General features: G+C 35.3%; 1 protein-coding gene across 1 annotated transcript; it reads right to left on the minus strand.

Moving 5' to 3' along the window:
• Nucleotides 1-232: 232 nt before the first annotated feature.
• On the minus strand, nucleotides 233-17,612 carry LOC127784777 (ABC transporter G family member 52-like). The gene is given in 27 exon segments (XM_052312146.1): nucleotides 233-687; nucleotides 788-1,038; nucleotides 1,199-1,370; nucleotides 1,472-1,699; nucleotides 2,022-2,155; nucleotides 2,241-2,324; nucleotides 2,447-2,699; nucleotides 2,701-2,735; nucleotides 2,967-3,299; nucleotides 3,423-3,565; nucleotides 3,661-3,777; nucleotides 3,874-4,030; nucleotides 4,113-4,216; nucleotides 4,328-4,488; nucleotides 4,571-4,742; nucleotides 4,745-4,886; nucleotides 4,995-5,276; nucleotides 5,358-5,659; nucleotides 5,735-5,825; nucleotides 5,939-5,992; nucleotides 6,125-6,201; nucleotides 6,291-6,450; nucleotides 6,545-6,623; nucleotides 6,695-6,783; nucleotides 7,931-8,051; nucleotides 17,313-17,383; nucleotides 17,386-17,612. Coding segments are annotated over 27 exon segments (4,275 nt in total). The 5' UTR covers nucleotides 17,587-17,612; the 3' UTR covers nucleotides 233-425.
• Between the last annotated feature and the right edge of the window lie 1,768 nt (nucleotides 17,613-19,380).

The following is a 19,380-nucleotide window of genomic DNA, read 5'->3' on the forward strand; positions in this document are numbered from 1 at the left end:
CAAGATTAGGAACTGGCTATACACTTTACTCAAATATACAATCTTGCCCCCAAAATATTTTTGGTTTCTTCTTTTGTTTTGGGTACATATTAACCTTTATTGTGAAATTTTAATCTATTATTTGTTTACTAGTAGTCAAGAAGATTTATTGGTTCATATAAATTACATGCAATGGAAAAAACCATCTTTTCACCTGATTACTACCGGGAAAAATAAAGGATAAAAGTTGAGAATGAGGGGTATTAGGAGAGCCAATTTTGCAAACAGCCATTAAACAAACTCACTCGGCACGGCTTAATTTTATATTGGCAAAACAGATGCTTGTAAGCATGTTATATGCCATTTTGCCATTATGCACATACTTTAAAACATCTATGCTAACCAATATTTGATCATAGTCTGAAACTCGACAAGGTCTTCCTTACTTATCTCTTCTGGAAGTTGAATAGCCTAAGTGAGAGTCCAAAAAGGAAGGCAAAGAGAATAGCAAAGGAGACAACTGCCACGGCGGCCACCCACAACAAGTCGTGCTGGTAACCAAAGTAGCTCTCGATAAAGTCAGATACACTCACGCCATTATTAAACTTGTCATTTACATCCCCAAACTGTGATGTAAGCAATCCATTGAGTGTCCAAGCAACAGGGCACATCCAATAGTACCACCTCCACCATACTGGAATTCTTTGTAGTAAACGGAGCCATATTAGAAAAATCAGTGGATGTGAGATAATTTAGCCATGAACAATGTACAATTAGATACTTGAGAAAAGCTGGTATACATACAATCCGTGGTATTAGAAATCTTGAGGAAAGGTTCCATATGTTATAGAATGCCGTGGAAACTACAGCAGACATGGCATTGTTTGGAGTCAAACCCACCACCATCATGCCATAAAATGTGAAGCATGACAGTGTGAAGAACATGAAGAAGAGGTACCAAAGAAATTTGGCACATGTCCACTCATACCCTACCATGGCATACACTAGCACACAATATATTATGGTCTGAAGAAAAATGTATGGAAATTCAATTGCAACCTGCAATGAAACTAGATGTCAAGAAGGCTTTTTGTTTCACCATCCCTTTCCACTTACTGAGAGCCTTGGTTTTGTATAAAAAAATAATAGTATGTTAAAACATTTTATCAAGACTAGCGTGCATATATTTACAAATGATTATGATGCCAACAAACTTTACCTGTCCCAAGGCGTACGACAAAGCAGAGTACATGTGTGATGCTCTTTCCCTGTAAAAGACCGTGCGCTCAACAAAGATAGCTGGCTGAACAGAACTAGAGTTCTGCATCCCCATTGCCATACACACCGAATACATCGCACCCATGATGCTTAACAAGGTTTGTTGATTTTGTCTGCAGCAATGGAATATCTTTAGTAAACTGCAATGGATGGACTTGAGATATATATATATATACACATTATTTACTTGCGTTTGTTTATTGCAGTTCATTACCTTTTTTTGCCAATACCCCAGAACATGGTTCCAAACAAGAGTGCAACTGCAATAGTGAAGAGGTACCTCACAACAATACAAGGAGGATTTCTCCAATACGATAGATGTTGCTTCCATAGGCAAGCCAACCATTGTGTAAGAAAAAGCTGTGAATATTGAGTTGGAAATGATAAGTCGCTTGAACCATCAGGAGGTGCGCTTAACTCCTTTATCAAATTTTTGTTCCTCCTGTAATGAAAGCAAACTAGTAACATTGTGAAACAATGATGTTTCCTATTACCATTTTCATAAACGGAAACATTAATTGTGGAAGAATAATAAATTTGAGGCATTTCCAGTTTGATATTATAATTTCAGCGCTTTCTGCAATTCATATTGGAAATATTTTTGCTTTCGCCACTACCTTGTCTCATTATTTCCTTTTTTTATCATTAGTAGAACCCACTTCTTACACATACCATCACGGATATTTTGTACATGCTAGAAAGTTGGCTTTGCACATAGATGCTATGTTAATGGGACAACAATTAAAGCACTACCCTATACCTACCTATATAGTTCAGAATTCTTGTATATTTGAGAAAAGTCCACGCAAGTTCTTTGTTCCTGCGTTGTACTAGTCACTTCCAACATCCATGTTGAAGGATTGTAGCCATCTTTTATCTTGCTGACACCTTGAATAGCCTTTAGAAAATAAAAGGAGTTCAATAGCATGTTTCGTACAGAAAAAATGCAAAATTGTATTGTTTCATATGTTTTTTTTTCTTACCTCAAAATATCTGATCAATTCACATGATTGTTGTCCTATAGGACCTACATAAATCTCTTCACCTGCTTGTTTCATTAGGAAGAGCTGCAACAAAGAACCATATTAGAATAAATTGAGTGAGTGTGCAAACAATATTTACTCACCAATGATTTACTTTTTCTTTTCTTGAAAGATTAAATGCACAATATTGTTATAGTTTCATTCACCTCATCAAAAGATTCAAATATCTCAATGCTTGGTTGGTGAATTGTGCAAACAACTATTCTTCTTGTGTCCACAGTATTTCTTACTGCTCTCATGACAATGGCTGCTGCTCGTGCATCAAGTCCAGATGTTGGTTCGTCCATAAATATGATGGATGGGTTCGCAACTAGTTCCACTGCTATTGTTAGTCTTTTCCTTTGTTCAGATGATAATCCACTAACGCCAGGTAATCCAACCAGTGCATCTTTTAAGGAGAATCTCCACCAGCTCCATGACTTCATAAACAAACATCTAGAACCCATGTCAAAAAGATACATGAATATTCCTTTTAAAAACTCCTACAAGATAAAGAAAAAGCAACACATCGTCGTGTATTTTCCATAAAAATTCCATTTCTATCAATTTTGTTTTTCATTTGTAGCATCATGTGAGACAATATAGATCAGTTCACAAAATCTACATTCTTATACTATCTTTGTATTCAAATAAAGAGAGAGTAGTTATTACTTGTACTTGACTTACCTTTCTTGTCGCAGAATCAATTTCAACGGGTAATCTAAGCAATGCGGAGAACATAAGGGACTCATAGACAGTTACATTTGGTGAATGGATGTCATTCTGTTCACAATATCCTGAAATTCGAGCAAAAGTTTCTTGCTTTTTTGGGTAGCCAGAGATGGTAATACCACCCTGTACATATCCACTAGTCTTTCTCCCCGCCAACACATCCAGCAGTGTTGTCTTTCCCGCACCACTAACACCCATAAGAGCTGTAAGTACTCCTTGCCTAAAAGAACCACTGATATCTTTCAATAGTTCCAGTCGACCCTCTGTCATACCTTTTGCTTTAAATGCCTACAAGTTTTATTCAGGATTAGAACAACTATTATATAGAGTTTGCTCGCAAATGGTGCAAATATAAGCAATTATGCAGATAGAGCAAGCATGTCTCAACAATATTATGCAATATTTTTGTACCTCTGGCATGTCTACACTGTATCTTATGTCTTCAAAGGTGATAGAAAGAGGTATAAAAGGGAGAACCATTCCTTTATTTCCAGCACTAGAATGTCTTGTTGCATGGTACGAATTTGCTGCATCATTGATGATTTCCTTAGCATCTACCAGACACAGCACAAATGAAAATTAACTTTTGAATGACATCTCATCATGTTATGACATGTTTAGTCTTTTGATAGGTGAATCAAAAATTTACATATTGTATTGTAGGCAGCACGCCCTCCAGACGATGCTTCCAAAACTTCATTAGTTAAATTATGTTGTTTTATCTGCAACATTTCCTGAGGCTTTGTTGGTTGGCTCCTGCTAAATACTATAGAGTGCATGGTGCATAAAATTAGAATTTATAGATTATTTGAAAGAATAAATTTTACTAATGAGAAAATTGGCTTTTTTTTAAATAACTCACATGTGAGAAATGTGAGACAGAAGGTGTAGAGGACATTGAATAAAAGCACATATCCGAGCAAGGCGCCAATACTAATCCAATACCATTTGGTCTCAGGAAGCAAACTACTAGATTCTAAAACTAGCCTTCCAAGTGGTTCTTTGTAACCAAGTATTGCCTATTTTTAACAATAACAAAATGTTTTAGCCAGGCAAATTCAAATATGTGGCTTTTAATCAATTCCATAAGTATATCTTTACCTTGTTCCAGATTTCACCCAGGAATTCATTTACGGCTAAAGCGTTTAAGGCATACATTAGGGGTGATATCCAATACAACCATATCCACTATTTCTTGACATCATCTGTTCAATCATACAGACATATAATAGAGATAAAAGTACTACATACATTGTGGAATTAGTATCAAAACTTACAGAAGCATCATATGGTAATTCATTAAACTATTTGCATACCTCTAGTCAAGATGAATCCACATGAAAGCATAAAAATGAGGATGCAGAATGGGCCCATGTTGCTTGCAAGAACCGGATGCCTTGTAAGGGCAACAATGAAGCGGAAAAGTGCATATATTACCTCACACAAAACAAAATGTACAAGGAACTGTCTGAAAAATCTGTAGCATTGCATTGTTTTCATTAATCTTATAGTGTATTCATTACAAGAATTTATTTATGGTAATATTTTGTTTTCCTTACCTCAGTGCATTTGGATCAAATCCAATGACGTAGTATGTTAGGAATACCCAAACTGTTGTGTTGGGGAAGGAGATGGGGATCTTAATGATCCAAGATGGCAAGGAATATGTCCATGATGGGTAGTATAATAGATCTCTTTGCTTGAACAAAACTGGGAGCTTCGCAATAGCTGTCCCATTTCTGCCAAAGCACTGTACACAATCATCATCATTCCATAGAATAGTGCTCCCATGTATGACCTCCCATTTTCTATCGAGTCACGATACATATTGGTTCGGATAAACACAGTCATTGCATTTATTGCGACTAGTGTTAGCTGAACAATTAATGAAAATAATATAATAAGAGGCCAATTAACTTTGACCTTTTAAAGCTTATGAGTTATCTTGCTATAATGAAACAACCTTTGGTTTTTAAGAATCACCTGAATTGCCTTGAATATATACAAAAACGAATTTCTTTTCATTAGCAATATCTCTCTATAAATGTTTGCTTTGAGTAGTTCTTTCATGCTAACACCATACTTAGATGTTGCCAGCGCAGCGGGGTGATTCTTGCTCTTCTCAAATGGGATTGCCAACTCACTTTTGATTGCTTGACCGACATGGAAAGACTGAAATGCCTCAGCAATCATCGTAACAGGAACATATTGGTATGTGTCATCACTACCTATCCAGTATTGTTTCTGATCTTTCCTAGATGTAACCTAAAATAAGCCACTTATAGTTAGTCATAGTTAAGCACTTGACCAAAAATAATGCTAAGGTCAAACTATGGTAAAACTTACTTCCTGCAAGAAGTCAGCTACGCATTTTCTCTCAGGGCATTTGAATCCAACCGATTTAAAGAACTCAAGGACATGATCACGAGGGCCATTGTAGACAACTTGACCATCTGATAGTACAATTATATCATCAAACAATTCATATGTCTCAGGTGCGGGCTGTAGCAAAGCAATAATTGCTGTTCCACCAAGAATGCGTATGGTTTGTCGGATGGTGTTAACTATCTGGAATGTTGTCGAGCTATCAAGTCCAGTTGATATCTCATCCATGAAAAGTGCTCGTCCTGGTGTAACAATCATCTCAGCTGTGGCATCAATATTAGGGAGTGGATCAGAAATTGTGACCATCTTGCACTCTAATAACTCCAATGACACATTACCTGTTGTTAGTCGCTTTTTTTGCCCTCCTGATATGCCTCTCAACATATTGTTCCCTACTATTGTGTCGGCACAGATATCCAATCCCAAAATCTTCAATAGTTAGAAAATTAAAGAATTATTGGGAAATGGCATACAGATTTCAATTGTGAAATTTATTGTAACACTACAATAGAACTATATATAACTAGACAGTGCTCATACACCTTTAGTATGTGATCTGTGACCACCTCAGCTTTCTGCTCTCCTGTTGTAGCTGCCTGCATAAGAAAAATGATAAAGTGCAATTCCTCAAACCTTATAGTGGAACATCAATAAATGGTAAAAACAACCGTACTAGAGATAGCTCAACACTGGATAAAGTTAGTTGTGATTTAAGAACTGCATTGTACCTTCAAATATATATCAATTTCTGGATCTGGTTTAATATTTTGTTCCTTCTCTCTCCTCAATAGTTCCATTAGCAAGTCTAAGCATTTTCTAGAAAATGTTAATGTTTCAATATGATATTTTATTAATGATTGATGAGTACCAAACTCTCCATTTCTCCTATCTTACCATAATGATGACCAACCCCTTGACACTTTGCAGAGAAATTGACTGTCTCCCGAACTGTCAATTCAGCCATATGTACATCATGTTGGCTAACATAAGCTGCAGATCTTTGGGGCACAAATTCCTCCATTGAATGCCCATTGTAAGTTATTGTTCCTGATACCTTTTATAATTGCAATGTTTCCTCATATTAATACTTAAAGCATATTGCAATGTACTAAAGAAGAGATGTATGTGAAAAACATAAACAAAAGAACCTTTAAGGTTGATGTTCCAGCCAAGGCCAATAATAGTGATGTTTTTCCTGAACCTGGAGGGCCTAACAACAGGGTCATTCTGAAAACAATATGGACAAGGTTATATGCCGCATGGACATATTTTGCAAACTAACAATTATAAGAAGTTACCTATGAGGCTTGATAATCCCACTCACATTGTGAAGGATCGGTATTTTATGTGTTAACTTTTTTGTAATGCGAAGAGCATTTGTCAGGCCCTGTTTGGAGGTAGTTGTCAGTTGACCTTTGTGTGATACATTAAACTATGTAAAATAAGGGAAACCTAATGTAATATTAAAAAATGGAATAAAATATGGGTCAGCACAAGCCTAATGTCATCTGGTAACTAAAAGAAATCAAGTATTTACAAATTCCATGAGTTAGATCTGCATAAGAAGCTCATGGAAAATGAGTAGTTGGCAGGCACTCTCTGCCACATAGACTTCTTGTTTCATTGAAACTACATAGACTTTGTGCATTGGAATAGAAAAGTTCCATGGCGACAAGTAAACATGATGATGCAAAGTGATTTTTTATCCAAAAGTTTAGAAATAATTGATGTGGTGTAGTAAAAAAATGTTAGGAATAAGTGAGATAATGTTGATGGGCTCATCATGGACGATTGACCATAGGGCAAAAAAAAAACCATTTGGGGTGATGTGGCTTCATAACAGAAGAGAGAATTAGCATTAACTACAGATAAAGGGAAGCAACTTTCTAGGATGTCGCAAAGTTCATTGATGGAATAAAAACTAGTTTTCGGTTGTTAAGATTATTTTTTATACATAAAAGGATATATATATATATATATATATATATATATATATCAATTTTCTATTTTCTGGAATTCCTGATTCTGAATTTTGTTTGTATATACTATTTCATACAATAAAATGGTCTAGTTTATTGAAGCAATTAATATTTTGAAATAAATATGTACGAAACTTAACTTCGTATGAAGTATATCTTTTCATAGAAACCGTTATAATTGAATTGAACAAACAGAAAATTGTTTTACAAGTTTTGAATTAATGCTTACAAAGTTGTATTCAACATGGAGACCGTGCTCCACAAGATGTCACTTAGAATTGCTTCCTAGTGACTGTGGTTACCGCTCTATTATCAATGAAAACCAATGAATTTCATGTTGAAATTTTCTAGCTTGATCGGTTTACGTAGCAGTTTCTTGATTTGTGCGGGCTTAAGAAGTCTGATAATCACAAAGTAGTAACTATCTCATTGATCAACCCCGATAGAGTCTTTCTTTTCATCTAAATTATTATAATTTTGTCCTATAACATATAGATGGAGACATTTTTTTCTTATGAATGTAGTAATTTTCTCATAGTTCATTCATGCAAATACCTCCATTATGATGGTATATGTATTGAGAATGGTGGGAAGTCCCCTCCTGCCCACATACGACTCTGCTTCCATGTTCAGGTTCTCATACCGCACTTCAACCGTCGGTAGCTTAATTCCAACCCTGCACAGATGAAACATCTTTCAAATAGGAGACTTAGCAATCAAAGTTTCCAATTGAATTTAGCATGGTTATCCATGACAAGGAAAAACCTAGTTATTTTCCTTATATTTAAGCATGCCTTCCAAATTAATGTCGTAACCATGTGAATATATTTTTTCGAACACATAGGAGATCTGCGCATTGTTTGATTAATAAGGGGAAGAAGATACACAGGGAGAGAGGAGAATCCGGAAACTCCCACACTAAACATATCTCTTAGACCGACTTCAAGAACTCCTACATGTCTCCCGTGTACGTACCCTATCAGAAATGTCTAGAAAAATCATACCTAGCCCTTTTAGAACATAAAGAAGTAACCCTTGGATACTCACAAAAGATATCACTCACTTTGTTCCCTGTAAATAAGGAGATTCATTTTGGTTTTTAGAAGTCCCCTCTTGTTCCTCCTCAAACCCCTATCACAAGACCAAGCAGATCTTATCCTACAGAAGACTCATAACGGATCTATTTATCCTATTTTTTTAAAAAGTACATAATTATTTTTTATTTTGTTGCTTATCTAAAGTGGGCCACTGTGGAGTGTATACCTGGCATGGGATATAGAATAGCTACTGGAGAAGACAAAATAATGACTTTACCGAGCACCGACCGTTCTCCAAAATATCCGCTAACTAAAGATTATGGGCATGGTATATTTTAGCACTACCAAATTTTGGCAGTGTCGATTGTATTTAGTTTAATGCATTACAAAAATTTGGTAGAACTTTTGAGAGTGAAAACTTCTATAATTATCAAAATTTCGGAACTATCAACTTATGGTATGGTTAAAAGTGGCAACCCTTTGTTGCTATTGTTTTTTTAATCTTTCTCTTCTAAAATTCACTATTAAAATTTATTGCTTTTGCTATATCTCACTCGATTTTCTCACTCAAATTGTATTTTCTTGTAAGTTACAGTGTAAATTATGAAACTTACATTGTAAGTTTTGTAAGTTGCAGTGTAATTTTTAAATCTTTCCATGTAAGTTTTGAAATTTATATTGGATTTGATCTTTTTCTTCAAGATATGGTAATTTAGTGTCCATTACGATGTTTCTTAGTTGCTTTTTGCCTTTTGCTATATCTATTGAATTTTAATCCGAAGATTAAAAATCTGTGTGACATGATCATAAAAATCTTTCGAAAGATGCATAGGTACTCCCAAAATTTATATGGTCTACTTAGTCAACCAATCCACTCTTGTCATGTTTTTTGGGTTCCCAGGAATTTCCACCAATACCAAATGCAAACAAACAAATATAACAAATAGCATATTTACTAATAAATATTAGGCAAAATTTACTACAGGACACCCAAAAAACATGTAATTAGATGTGGGACATCGTAAAGATATGAATTTACCCGAAGACACTAAAAAAATGTGGTAATTTGCTGCAAGACATTGGTCGCATTAAAATATAATATCCCCATGTAAAATGACAGTTTTGCCCGCATCTTCTCCGTTGTCCCTTTTCTCCGTCTTCTTCAACGTCGAGCGCACGCCTAGCGGCCACGGCAGGGATGACGGACACGTTCGACCAACACGGCGACCTCCTCCTCCCTGATGCAGTGGAAGAAGAGCACGCAAATGCGGCACTCCTGGCACCCCTACTCACCGTAGGGCGCGAACGCGACGTCGCGGCCGTAGAGCAGCCTCTCGGCCATAGTGCTCTTGGGCCGGCTCACGAAGGCCAGGTCGCACCCTCCCCATCACCTACTCAGCCGTGGCGAACCGGCATGCGTTCGAGTCGGAGTAGCAGCACCAAGCCATGTGCCACGGTAAGGGCTGGAATGATGGGTGTGGTGACGCGCCGAGTAGGTGGAGGTATCCGAGCAGCGGGAGCCTCTGCGGCTACGGCGGCAGCCTCTACCAACCATCGCCGTCCTCCCACCTCTCAGGCCTATTACTCCTATTCACATCTGGAAGTAGTACAAGGTACATGAGTGCTACAACGATGTCAAGGACTAACAAGATAACAGCAAAGTGAGAGGGCCATTATACGCACAACAAAGCATTTGTTTGCTTGGTTATAGCCGCATGCGGTAGCAGGGTGGATGGATGGATGGGGGCAACACCTTACACATGTATTACATTATGGCCTAGCAACTCCAGCAAATGGGAGCGACAACTGAGGAGCGTTTGAAGAACATTGGAACAAAGAAGAAGATAAGGGTAAAAGTGTCATTATATATTTTAATGTGTTCAGTGTCCTACAGCAAATTACCACACTTTTTGAGTGTCCTCGGGAATATTCACGTTTTTACAGTGTCCCACAACTAATTACATATTTTTTAGGTGTCCCGTAGCAAATTTTGCCTAAATATTAATCACTACACAAACATTATAAACAATGGCCCATTAATATTTCTTACTAGATGACCCATTACGCGGCAAAGCCTAGTCCCTTTTCTAGTATACATATATACTTTATAGCTACTATATCTAAACAACCACCAGACAGTTTGTGTCTCACCTATATACATTAAAAAAGTTGGGACAACAAAGAAAATCTTATCTTTTTCTTTTCAAAGCCAAAATGTATAATGCCATTGTATGTGCCCAATAACTCTAAAAAAAGGAGCTAATCTGATATCATTCACTACTTCATGGTAAAAACGAACTTTTACTCTCTTTTTTCGAACACACAAGAGATTTGAGTATCATTGAATTAAGCAAGGAACTTTGATTGAATATTATAGAAGGAAACAAATGCTCAATTAACCTTCTATTTAATATTGTTTTGCCTTATTATAGAAGCTTTTGACCGGCCATACTAAAAAATTGGTGATAAGTATGATGCATCTTTTCTTCACATGGCCTTTCAGTACGTAGATAATGTTCGGAACATATTGGAATAAGATGAAATGAGAATATGTTCGTTTTGGCAAGGCCACGGTTCAAGCAACATGGCTTTTTGGATATTATGTTTATAGCCTCCCGACATATTTTGAAATCGAGGACGAATGGAATAAAAATATTTGTAAATATGTTGCTATATGAACGTTATTGCTTGACTGTTTCAAGCCGGAAATTCAAGTTTAATGTTTCATTCAGGAAATTTTCTTGCATATGGATTAATGAGTCAATTTGCCTCCCCGCAAAAAAAATAAAATGAGTCAATTAGCCTTGTAATTCCTGATTGGTAACTACATTCATAAAAAATATGATATTTTTTTCTTTAGAAATACGATGCAAACGCTTGTGCTCTCAAAACGCGCACACTCACCCCTCAACGCACACGCACACCCTACCTGTATGAGCACTTTTGTAAAACTCGGATAACATATCTTGAGGATAACCAAGTTACCACGGTTGTCTCTCTATCGATAGGTACATCGCCTATGAATAAAAATATAACTAGCCGTAAATGTAATCTCTGTGGGCAGGTTCCATCGTAAGAAACCTATAACTGATGGAGCTACACCCACATTGCAAAAATTCTGATAAATTGGTTCTCCGTTTGTAAATATTTTATTTAAATATATGTATTTACTAGGCAAGGTCTGGTACTACTTTTCATACAAAAATGATCATTTGCAAACGTTAAACATGAAGTAAAATTAGCATAGAATTTATCAAAAAAATTGAACATAGAAAGTTAGAGAATCAAGTAATATTTCAGGAAAAATAAATAAATTTCCCATAAAATGATTTAGTGATATTTTCAAACTTGTACTACCTGCATCCCAAAAAGAGTGCAGTGTTTATGTCCAACGTTTGACCGTCTGTCTTATTTTGAGAAATTTTATTATTAGTATTTTATTTGTTATTAGATGATAAAATATGAATAGTCCTCTATTTGTGACTAATTTTTATTAAAAAAAATTTATAAAATTTTCAAATAAGACGGACAGTCAAATATTAGACAAAAAATTCATAAGTGCACTTATAATGGGACGATGTTAGTAGATAACTTACAATATACTAAAAACAATATATACCTATACTAATCGCAGAACTGCTGGTAGTGGGTTATGAAATCTAAGGATTTAATATGATATGATATGTAGCTGGACAACTGGTTATGGGCATTTAAGGATCCTCTCGTTTATTCTAACCATTGGAATATTAATTAAGTAGGTATAATATATAAAATCTCGAAATATTTAATAACATTTATATGATAGTTGTTTATCATCCTATTAAAACTCAATTTCAAATTTGATCTACAACTCGAGAAAAAAAATGACACAGATTAAACACTAGTATGACGACCACTCATATTCAGATTTGAATATTTGTGAAGACATATTCAAGCTTTTTCGATCAAATCAAGCTTGCATGTTTGTGAAGACATATACCATATACACCCTCCATCCTATATTTTAAGTCTAGTTGTGGGTTTTTGTGTGGAATGTTTGACCATCCGTCTTATTTTAAAAGTTTATAAAAAAAGTCACACATAAAGTATTATTCACATTTTATAATCTAATAATAACAAAAATACTAATCATAAAAAAAATTCAAATAAGATGGATGGTAAAATGTTAGACGTAGAAACCCACAGCTACATTTAAAATTGAACGGAGGTAGTAATAATTTATATCTTCAACATTTTTGAAAGAAAAACATTTTACGACTATTTAAACAACATAAAAAAAGGAAAAGGCTATACATATTAATTTTTTTCTTACTAAATTCTTACTAACACGGACGTGTCATGCTACGAGTGTATCTAAAATTTTTGTAACTTCTACTCCCTCCATCACATTTTAAGTGCAGGCATGATTTTCCGTGTCCAACTTTGATCATCCGTCTTATTTGAAAATTATTAAAAAAATTTAAAAACATAAGTCATGTATAAAGTACTATTCATGTTTTATCATCTTATAACAATAAAAATATTAATTATAAAAAATTTAAATAAGACGGACGATCAAAGTTGGACACAGAAGCTTATGGTTATACTTAAAATGGGACCGAGGGAGTATCTACCTAAGGCCCAGTTCTTTTCCAACCCCAAACTTCAACTTCCTTATTTTCCGTTAGTATGCTTTTCAAACTATTAAATGATGTGTTTTTTGCAAAAAAAAAAAATCTATACAAAAATGGTTTAAAAAAAATTAATAAATCTATTTTTCAAATTTATAATTAGTAATACTTAATTAATTATGTGCTAATGAAGTTTCTTGTTTTACTTGCGCTAAAACTCTAACTTCAAAAGCCTACATCTATTTTTATTTCTATTATACACTAAAAGTCCATTAAACTTACTATAAACACTCTCAAGCCACCACGTGGTGTTTCTACAAACACTCTCAAATCACCATGTGGTATAATTAAATCTCACTGTTAATTTTTACTTATATCGGTGGATCCATTATTTTAAACCGTTAGATTAGATTTACATCTATTGTTGATTTTTATCATTTAAATCGGCATAGCAGGAGGACCGGTCGTTGCCGCCACGGCGCGTTCCCGTGTTTATAGGTCGCGAGGACACGGCGAAATTCTCAGAAGGCTGGAAACGCCGGTGGAGTCGTGACGCAGGGACACGTACATGATGGGAATTGGGAGGTTAATTACTTGCTATACCATATCAGGTTGACGTCCATGGAAGAAAAGTTGTTGGTCTCCGATAGTTATGGTTTTTCTCTAGAAGATCTATTTATAAACCATATGACATTTTACGAACGCTCCTGCCTTCAACTTGACGCTCTAATAAATTAAAAAAAATCCTAAAATTTTGGAAAAAAGAAAAATATCTAACAGAAAGCCATGCATGGACCTGATAATATTAACCATTACATCATAACTAAATCCCCGAGCCGTTCACAGTTTCCATTTGGCTGGCCCCACATGTAAGTACGTATGTCTATTTTAAATATCCTATAAACACTTCTAAACCACCACATGACATTCTACAAAACTCTCAAATTACTACGTGGCGTTCTAATAAATTAGAAAAAATAATCCTACAAATTCTAAAAAAAAAAATCTGACCGAAAGCAGTACATGGACATAAAATTAACCATTAGATCATAACTAAATCCCCGGCCCGTTCACTAACGATGAGTAAAAAATTCCGTACATGTAAAACAAAAATTACACCCGCATATACTTAAAATTACATTGTAATTGTAGTGCACTTACGTTTTAATCGTGGTATAACTATGTTGTGAGTGGGTGTAGTGTAACTGCAGTGAAAGTTTTAAAAAAGGTTACGTATAGAAAGAGAGTAGTTTGCTGCTTGCTCAGTTGGTACGATGCATGTCGTAGCATCCCGACATCATGGGTTCGATTCCCTATTCTAGCGACATTTTTTTTTCACTCAATGGCATATGCACGTATCTCAAAGTAAATCATACGGTCAACAAATCGACTGATTTTTAACACAAAATCTGTCGCCAGATATGTAGCAATTCCGATTTCTATTTGGCTGGTCCCACGTGTGAGTACGTACGTATGTATGTACAAATGGGCTGCACGATGCATCCAATTTCTCCCCTCATTCTCTTCATTTTTTTTCCGTAATTAAAGACTGCAGATAGCGATGTTCACCGTACATAATTTGCTAGATTAGATCTATATTTCATGGAGCGTTGAGCAGGGAGTGACTGTACATGCAATAGGGAGGGGTTTATAACTTTTTATATGAGTGGTCTTGATGCTGCTATAAATAAACAATTATTTTTACAAATCTTATATTTTATGTGTTAAAAAATTACATGATACTTGAGATATGACTGCGAAGATGAACTGTCAATTATACGAGATTCTCTAAGACGAGCGTGTGACTGTGACCTGTTACATAGGATCTATGACGGGTCACAGCTATCACCAATCATAGACAATAAGTCTTCGCTTTCCTCACCCTCTCTCTATTTTCTATCTAATGATTTTATATGATTTTTAACAGATTTGATTTTTAGTTTGATCCACATTGACCATGTTTTGATATATAAAAAATACATCATTTAGATATAAATCCTATCCTTAAGAACTAATAGAAATTAAATAGAGTAAATTCCCTATGTACCCCTGAAAACTCACTCAATCCCTTTCGTACCCTAGAAATTTACCAGATACCTTCTATACCCCTGAAATTTTAACTTGATCCCTTCCATGCCCCTATCCGTTACATTTTCCATCATTTCACTATTACGTTTAGTTGCAAATGTTTTTTTTTGCCCTTGATGCTTTAGGTTTGAATATAAGCTTCAAAAACAATTGAAAATTTTGTTTGAGTGCATAATATGTGCATTTTATGAAACTAATAAGACTAAATAATTAGTGCAGAAAATGTTGACATAAACTTTAGAAATAAAATAAATGTAATAAAACATTTTTATTTGAAATTTTAATAGGACAATGGATTTTTTTGATCCGGAGCATTCATAAACAAATTATTGCGAACATTCGTAGTCATATGTTTGTATGGATGCTCCTCATTTTTATGACTTTTTTAAAAGATAATTACATTTTTTATTTCTTTATATAAAAATATTTTTTGGATAAATAATGCATCGCTCAACAAACTCATAACTATAATAGTCTCATGCGAGAAGCTTTTACATTTTTAATAATGTAATTCATAAATTTCTTTGCTCATCCAAGGGTAAAGTGGTTATTTTTGTAGAAAATAGACGGTCAACTGACTGGAGGGGTATGGAAGGGATCAAAAATCAAATTTTAGGGTATACAAGGAAGTAAGTAAAATTTAGGGGTATAGAAGGGATTAGCGAAAATTTCAGGGGTATACAAGGGATTTTCTCAAATAAATATTATATAAAAATTGATAACATATATCATGTTATCAATTAAGCATCCTCTAGACTCTACTACGATCCTAAACCATCACGTGTCACAGCTATTAAATTATATAAAATTCCTAAAATTTATAAGAAAAAAAATCATAGGATAAATCGATGCACCCATTGTTTGTCTCCGAGTCTCCATTATAACTCTAGCTCTCCCCTCCAGATCCCCTCCCTACTTTTCTACATATCAAATTAAAGAAAAAACAATTAATAATTTTATATATTAATATGAGAATATTTCTAATCGAGCCAACTATTTATATTAAATCAGCAATGTAAGATCGATATTTCCTATGTATCATGGAAACTGTAATAAAAACTGGCACAAATCCAAACATAATGATACTTATCTTCGCACTTATATTTAGCTGTCCAATCATTTCTCGCCAGGCTACGTTAAGCCTCGCACACTCTGTAGGACAAGTTTCATAGATGGGTTGTCCCCCACGCTATGCAACTGAATTGGATTCTACGAGCCCATACATTTAGCATAGCCTTATGTTCCATCCAATTTTTCGATTAATAAACAACATGAACATGTATTAGTCTTAGCTACTTTCTAGAAAAAACTTGACTCATGTGGTGGAATGCTCTGTCATTATTTATCATCTCACAAACTTTGAACTTAAAATAAGACATCTATGAAATAAAACAAAAGATAGAAATGTCCAATGGGAGTAAAGTGGAGCAATTAGAGAAAATTAAGTGCTTAGATGCTAATGGCGTTCGCTCTATCCTATGTAGTGGCTTTATAAGTTTCTCCACATCTTACATATATATACACAAATATAAAAATGTTTAAAAGTTGTATTTCTTTTCATTCAATTTAAATTTATGATTTACTAGGTTTTTTCTATAAAAAATACTAATAAATCTCAAATATAATAGAGAAGAGGGAACCGATATGTATATGTATTACTTCTTTATGGAATCACATCTAATTATGTAACAAGTGACGTGAATACCAACCAATTAGATGGGGATTAGATGGGGGCTAGCTTGATGTTCAAATAAAACACATTTATTAGCAATAGTAATTTTTTTTCAAGGTTTATTAATTTATACTTAATTATACGTTATTTCTAGAAAAACTATAGTTCCATTTTAGAAGATGAAGTAGATTGTCAATAATTGCTCATAGGGATAAATTAAATATTACATATAGTATAAAGTTAACAAATAGCTTGTAAAAAGTTATCCAAGCAATATCCATGAACATTTTTTTAAATATGTACTTTTCAAGCTTGAAACATATAATTCAGTTGATGTCTAACTCTTAAAAAGTTTTCCAAGCATAGCTTAACACAAATGCCCGAGCGAATGCGCGGGCTATCTTTCTAGCTGAGATGACTATTAGTAAAAAATTATTACCGTCTAGTAGTGCTCGAGCAGAATATTGTGACGTCCTTTTCCAATGTATAAAACCACAAAAATTCACCATGTCGGTATGAGATCGCCTTACCGATCGACACGTTCTTTGAACTTGGCGAGGAAGCGTGCATGGTCGTCGGCGACGCCGGCGGCGCGCTGCAGCGCAGCGCGCGCCGCTCCTCGGCGGTGAGGCGCTGGACGTTCACCTCACGCAGCTCGCCGTCCGGCATGGCCAGCAGCGCCGTCCGTGCTCGGTCGTAGGTCGGCAGCTTCTCCAGCGCCGCCCACCGCAGGTCCTCCTCGTCGTCCTCCCTCGCCGGCGACGACGACCGCGAGAACGAGCAGATCTCACCGGCATCGTCCATCCCGCCGACGTTGTCGATCTACCTGAATCGGATTGCAGCCACAGCCGTCGGAGGAGGAAAGAAATGGGCCGCACTTATATATATAGCACGTCGAGCAAAGGTGAAATTTCAAGGAGAAATTTAAACTGTGCAAATTAATAACACGTAAAGAAGCTTAGTTGGAAACATAAAAGAAGGTTAGTTGAGAACACGTAAAGACGATGCTGGATGCCTGGATGCATGTCAAACTGTGCAAATGACTATGTGATGTTGAAATAGAGCACTTAAGTCCAAGAATTGAATGCTCTCAAAAACAAAAGTCCAAGAATTGAAGCAAGCTGTTTACTTTTACCGTTGCCATGGAACGTATTATACTGTTATCATGGAACATGTTGTACTGTTTATTGACAGATGGACACGAGGAGCTTGCAGAAGGGTACACTATGACAATGACAATAGTTATTTTTAGCATTGGCTTTGAAATCTCTAGGACAAAGTTTTGTCAACAAATTATTAAACTACTGGACAACTGATCTTTTCGTGTGTTGGCCAAAAAATCATATTAGTCCCAGTTCCTATTAGAACCGGGACTAAAGAATATGTTTAGCCTCGGTTCAAAAGCCCAACGAAACTTTTTGATCTTTAGTCCCGGTTAGTGTTATTAACTAGGACTAAAGATTATTTTTAGTATTTTTAGTGATTTTGGATGTGGATGATTTTGTGATTTTTTTTTGAATGTGAATGATTTTGTTGTTGAGTTTGGCTTGAAATCAACATACAAGCAGCAACAAACAATTCAAAAAAAGAAAAAAAAACTTTAGTCCGGGTTGTTAACACCAACCAGGGCTAAAGATGGTAGCGCCATTCAGGTGGCATTACCATCTTTCGTCTCGGTTGCTATTATTAACCGGTCTAAAGATCAATCTTAAGTTCCGATTATTTCAACCAGAACTAAAGATTTCCTGAGCTTCCTAGTTTGCAATCCGGGATTAAAGGCTATTGCAAACCGGGAGTAAAGAGGGTTTCTCCACCAGTGTTATTTTTATTTGCTAAACGATGGATCAGTTTTAGGCCCAATGGTGTGAGCAGTAAAGAAGAAGCTGGATGCTAAAGCATGGAAATGGGCAAATGGCTATGCTCGCGCGATGTTTGAAAAGTGCATTTCAGACAACGAATTGAACCAAATCTGCGGAGAAACGGATTCTAATCGCCCGATAGGCTACCCCCTCATATAACGTTTTCTTTCCAATTCAATCACTAGTGGAGAAACCCTTTGTAGTCCCGGTTTGTAACCCCTCTTTAGTCCCGGTTTCCAAACCGGGAGTACCAATCCGGGACTAAAGATCGCTATCTTTAGTCCCGGATGAAATAACCGGGACTAAAGATCAATCTTTAGTCCCGGTTGGTGGACTAAAGATGGCTCAGCCACATGGCCGGCTAAGCCATCTTTAGTCCCGGTTACCAACCGGGACTAAAGATCGAGCTGACCATTTTTTTTTTGCATGGCCCTATTGCTGCATGGTTTATATATATATATAAACCATGCATACATATGTTTCAATACATATATATGCATACATATATATATATATATATATTATATTATATTATATGTATATATGGTTCAGTACATATGTACATGCATAATATATATGTATTTATACATATATATGTTATGCAAATGCATATATATATATATATATATATATATATATATATATATATATATATATATGACCAAAATATATTTACATTATAGAAAATGTGTACACATGCATATAGAAACATATGTAGTCATGTATTAATTACAATCCA

Source organism: Oryza glaberrima, chromosome 9 (genome assembly GCF_000147395.1).
Source record: "Oryza glaberrima chromosome 9, OglaRS2, whole genome shotgun sequence".
In the NCBI taxonomy this organism is placed as follows: Eukaryota; Viridiplantae; Streptophyta; class Magnoliopsida; order Poales; family Poaceae; genus Oryza; species Oryza glaberrima.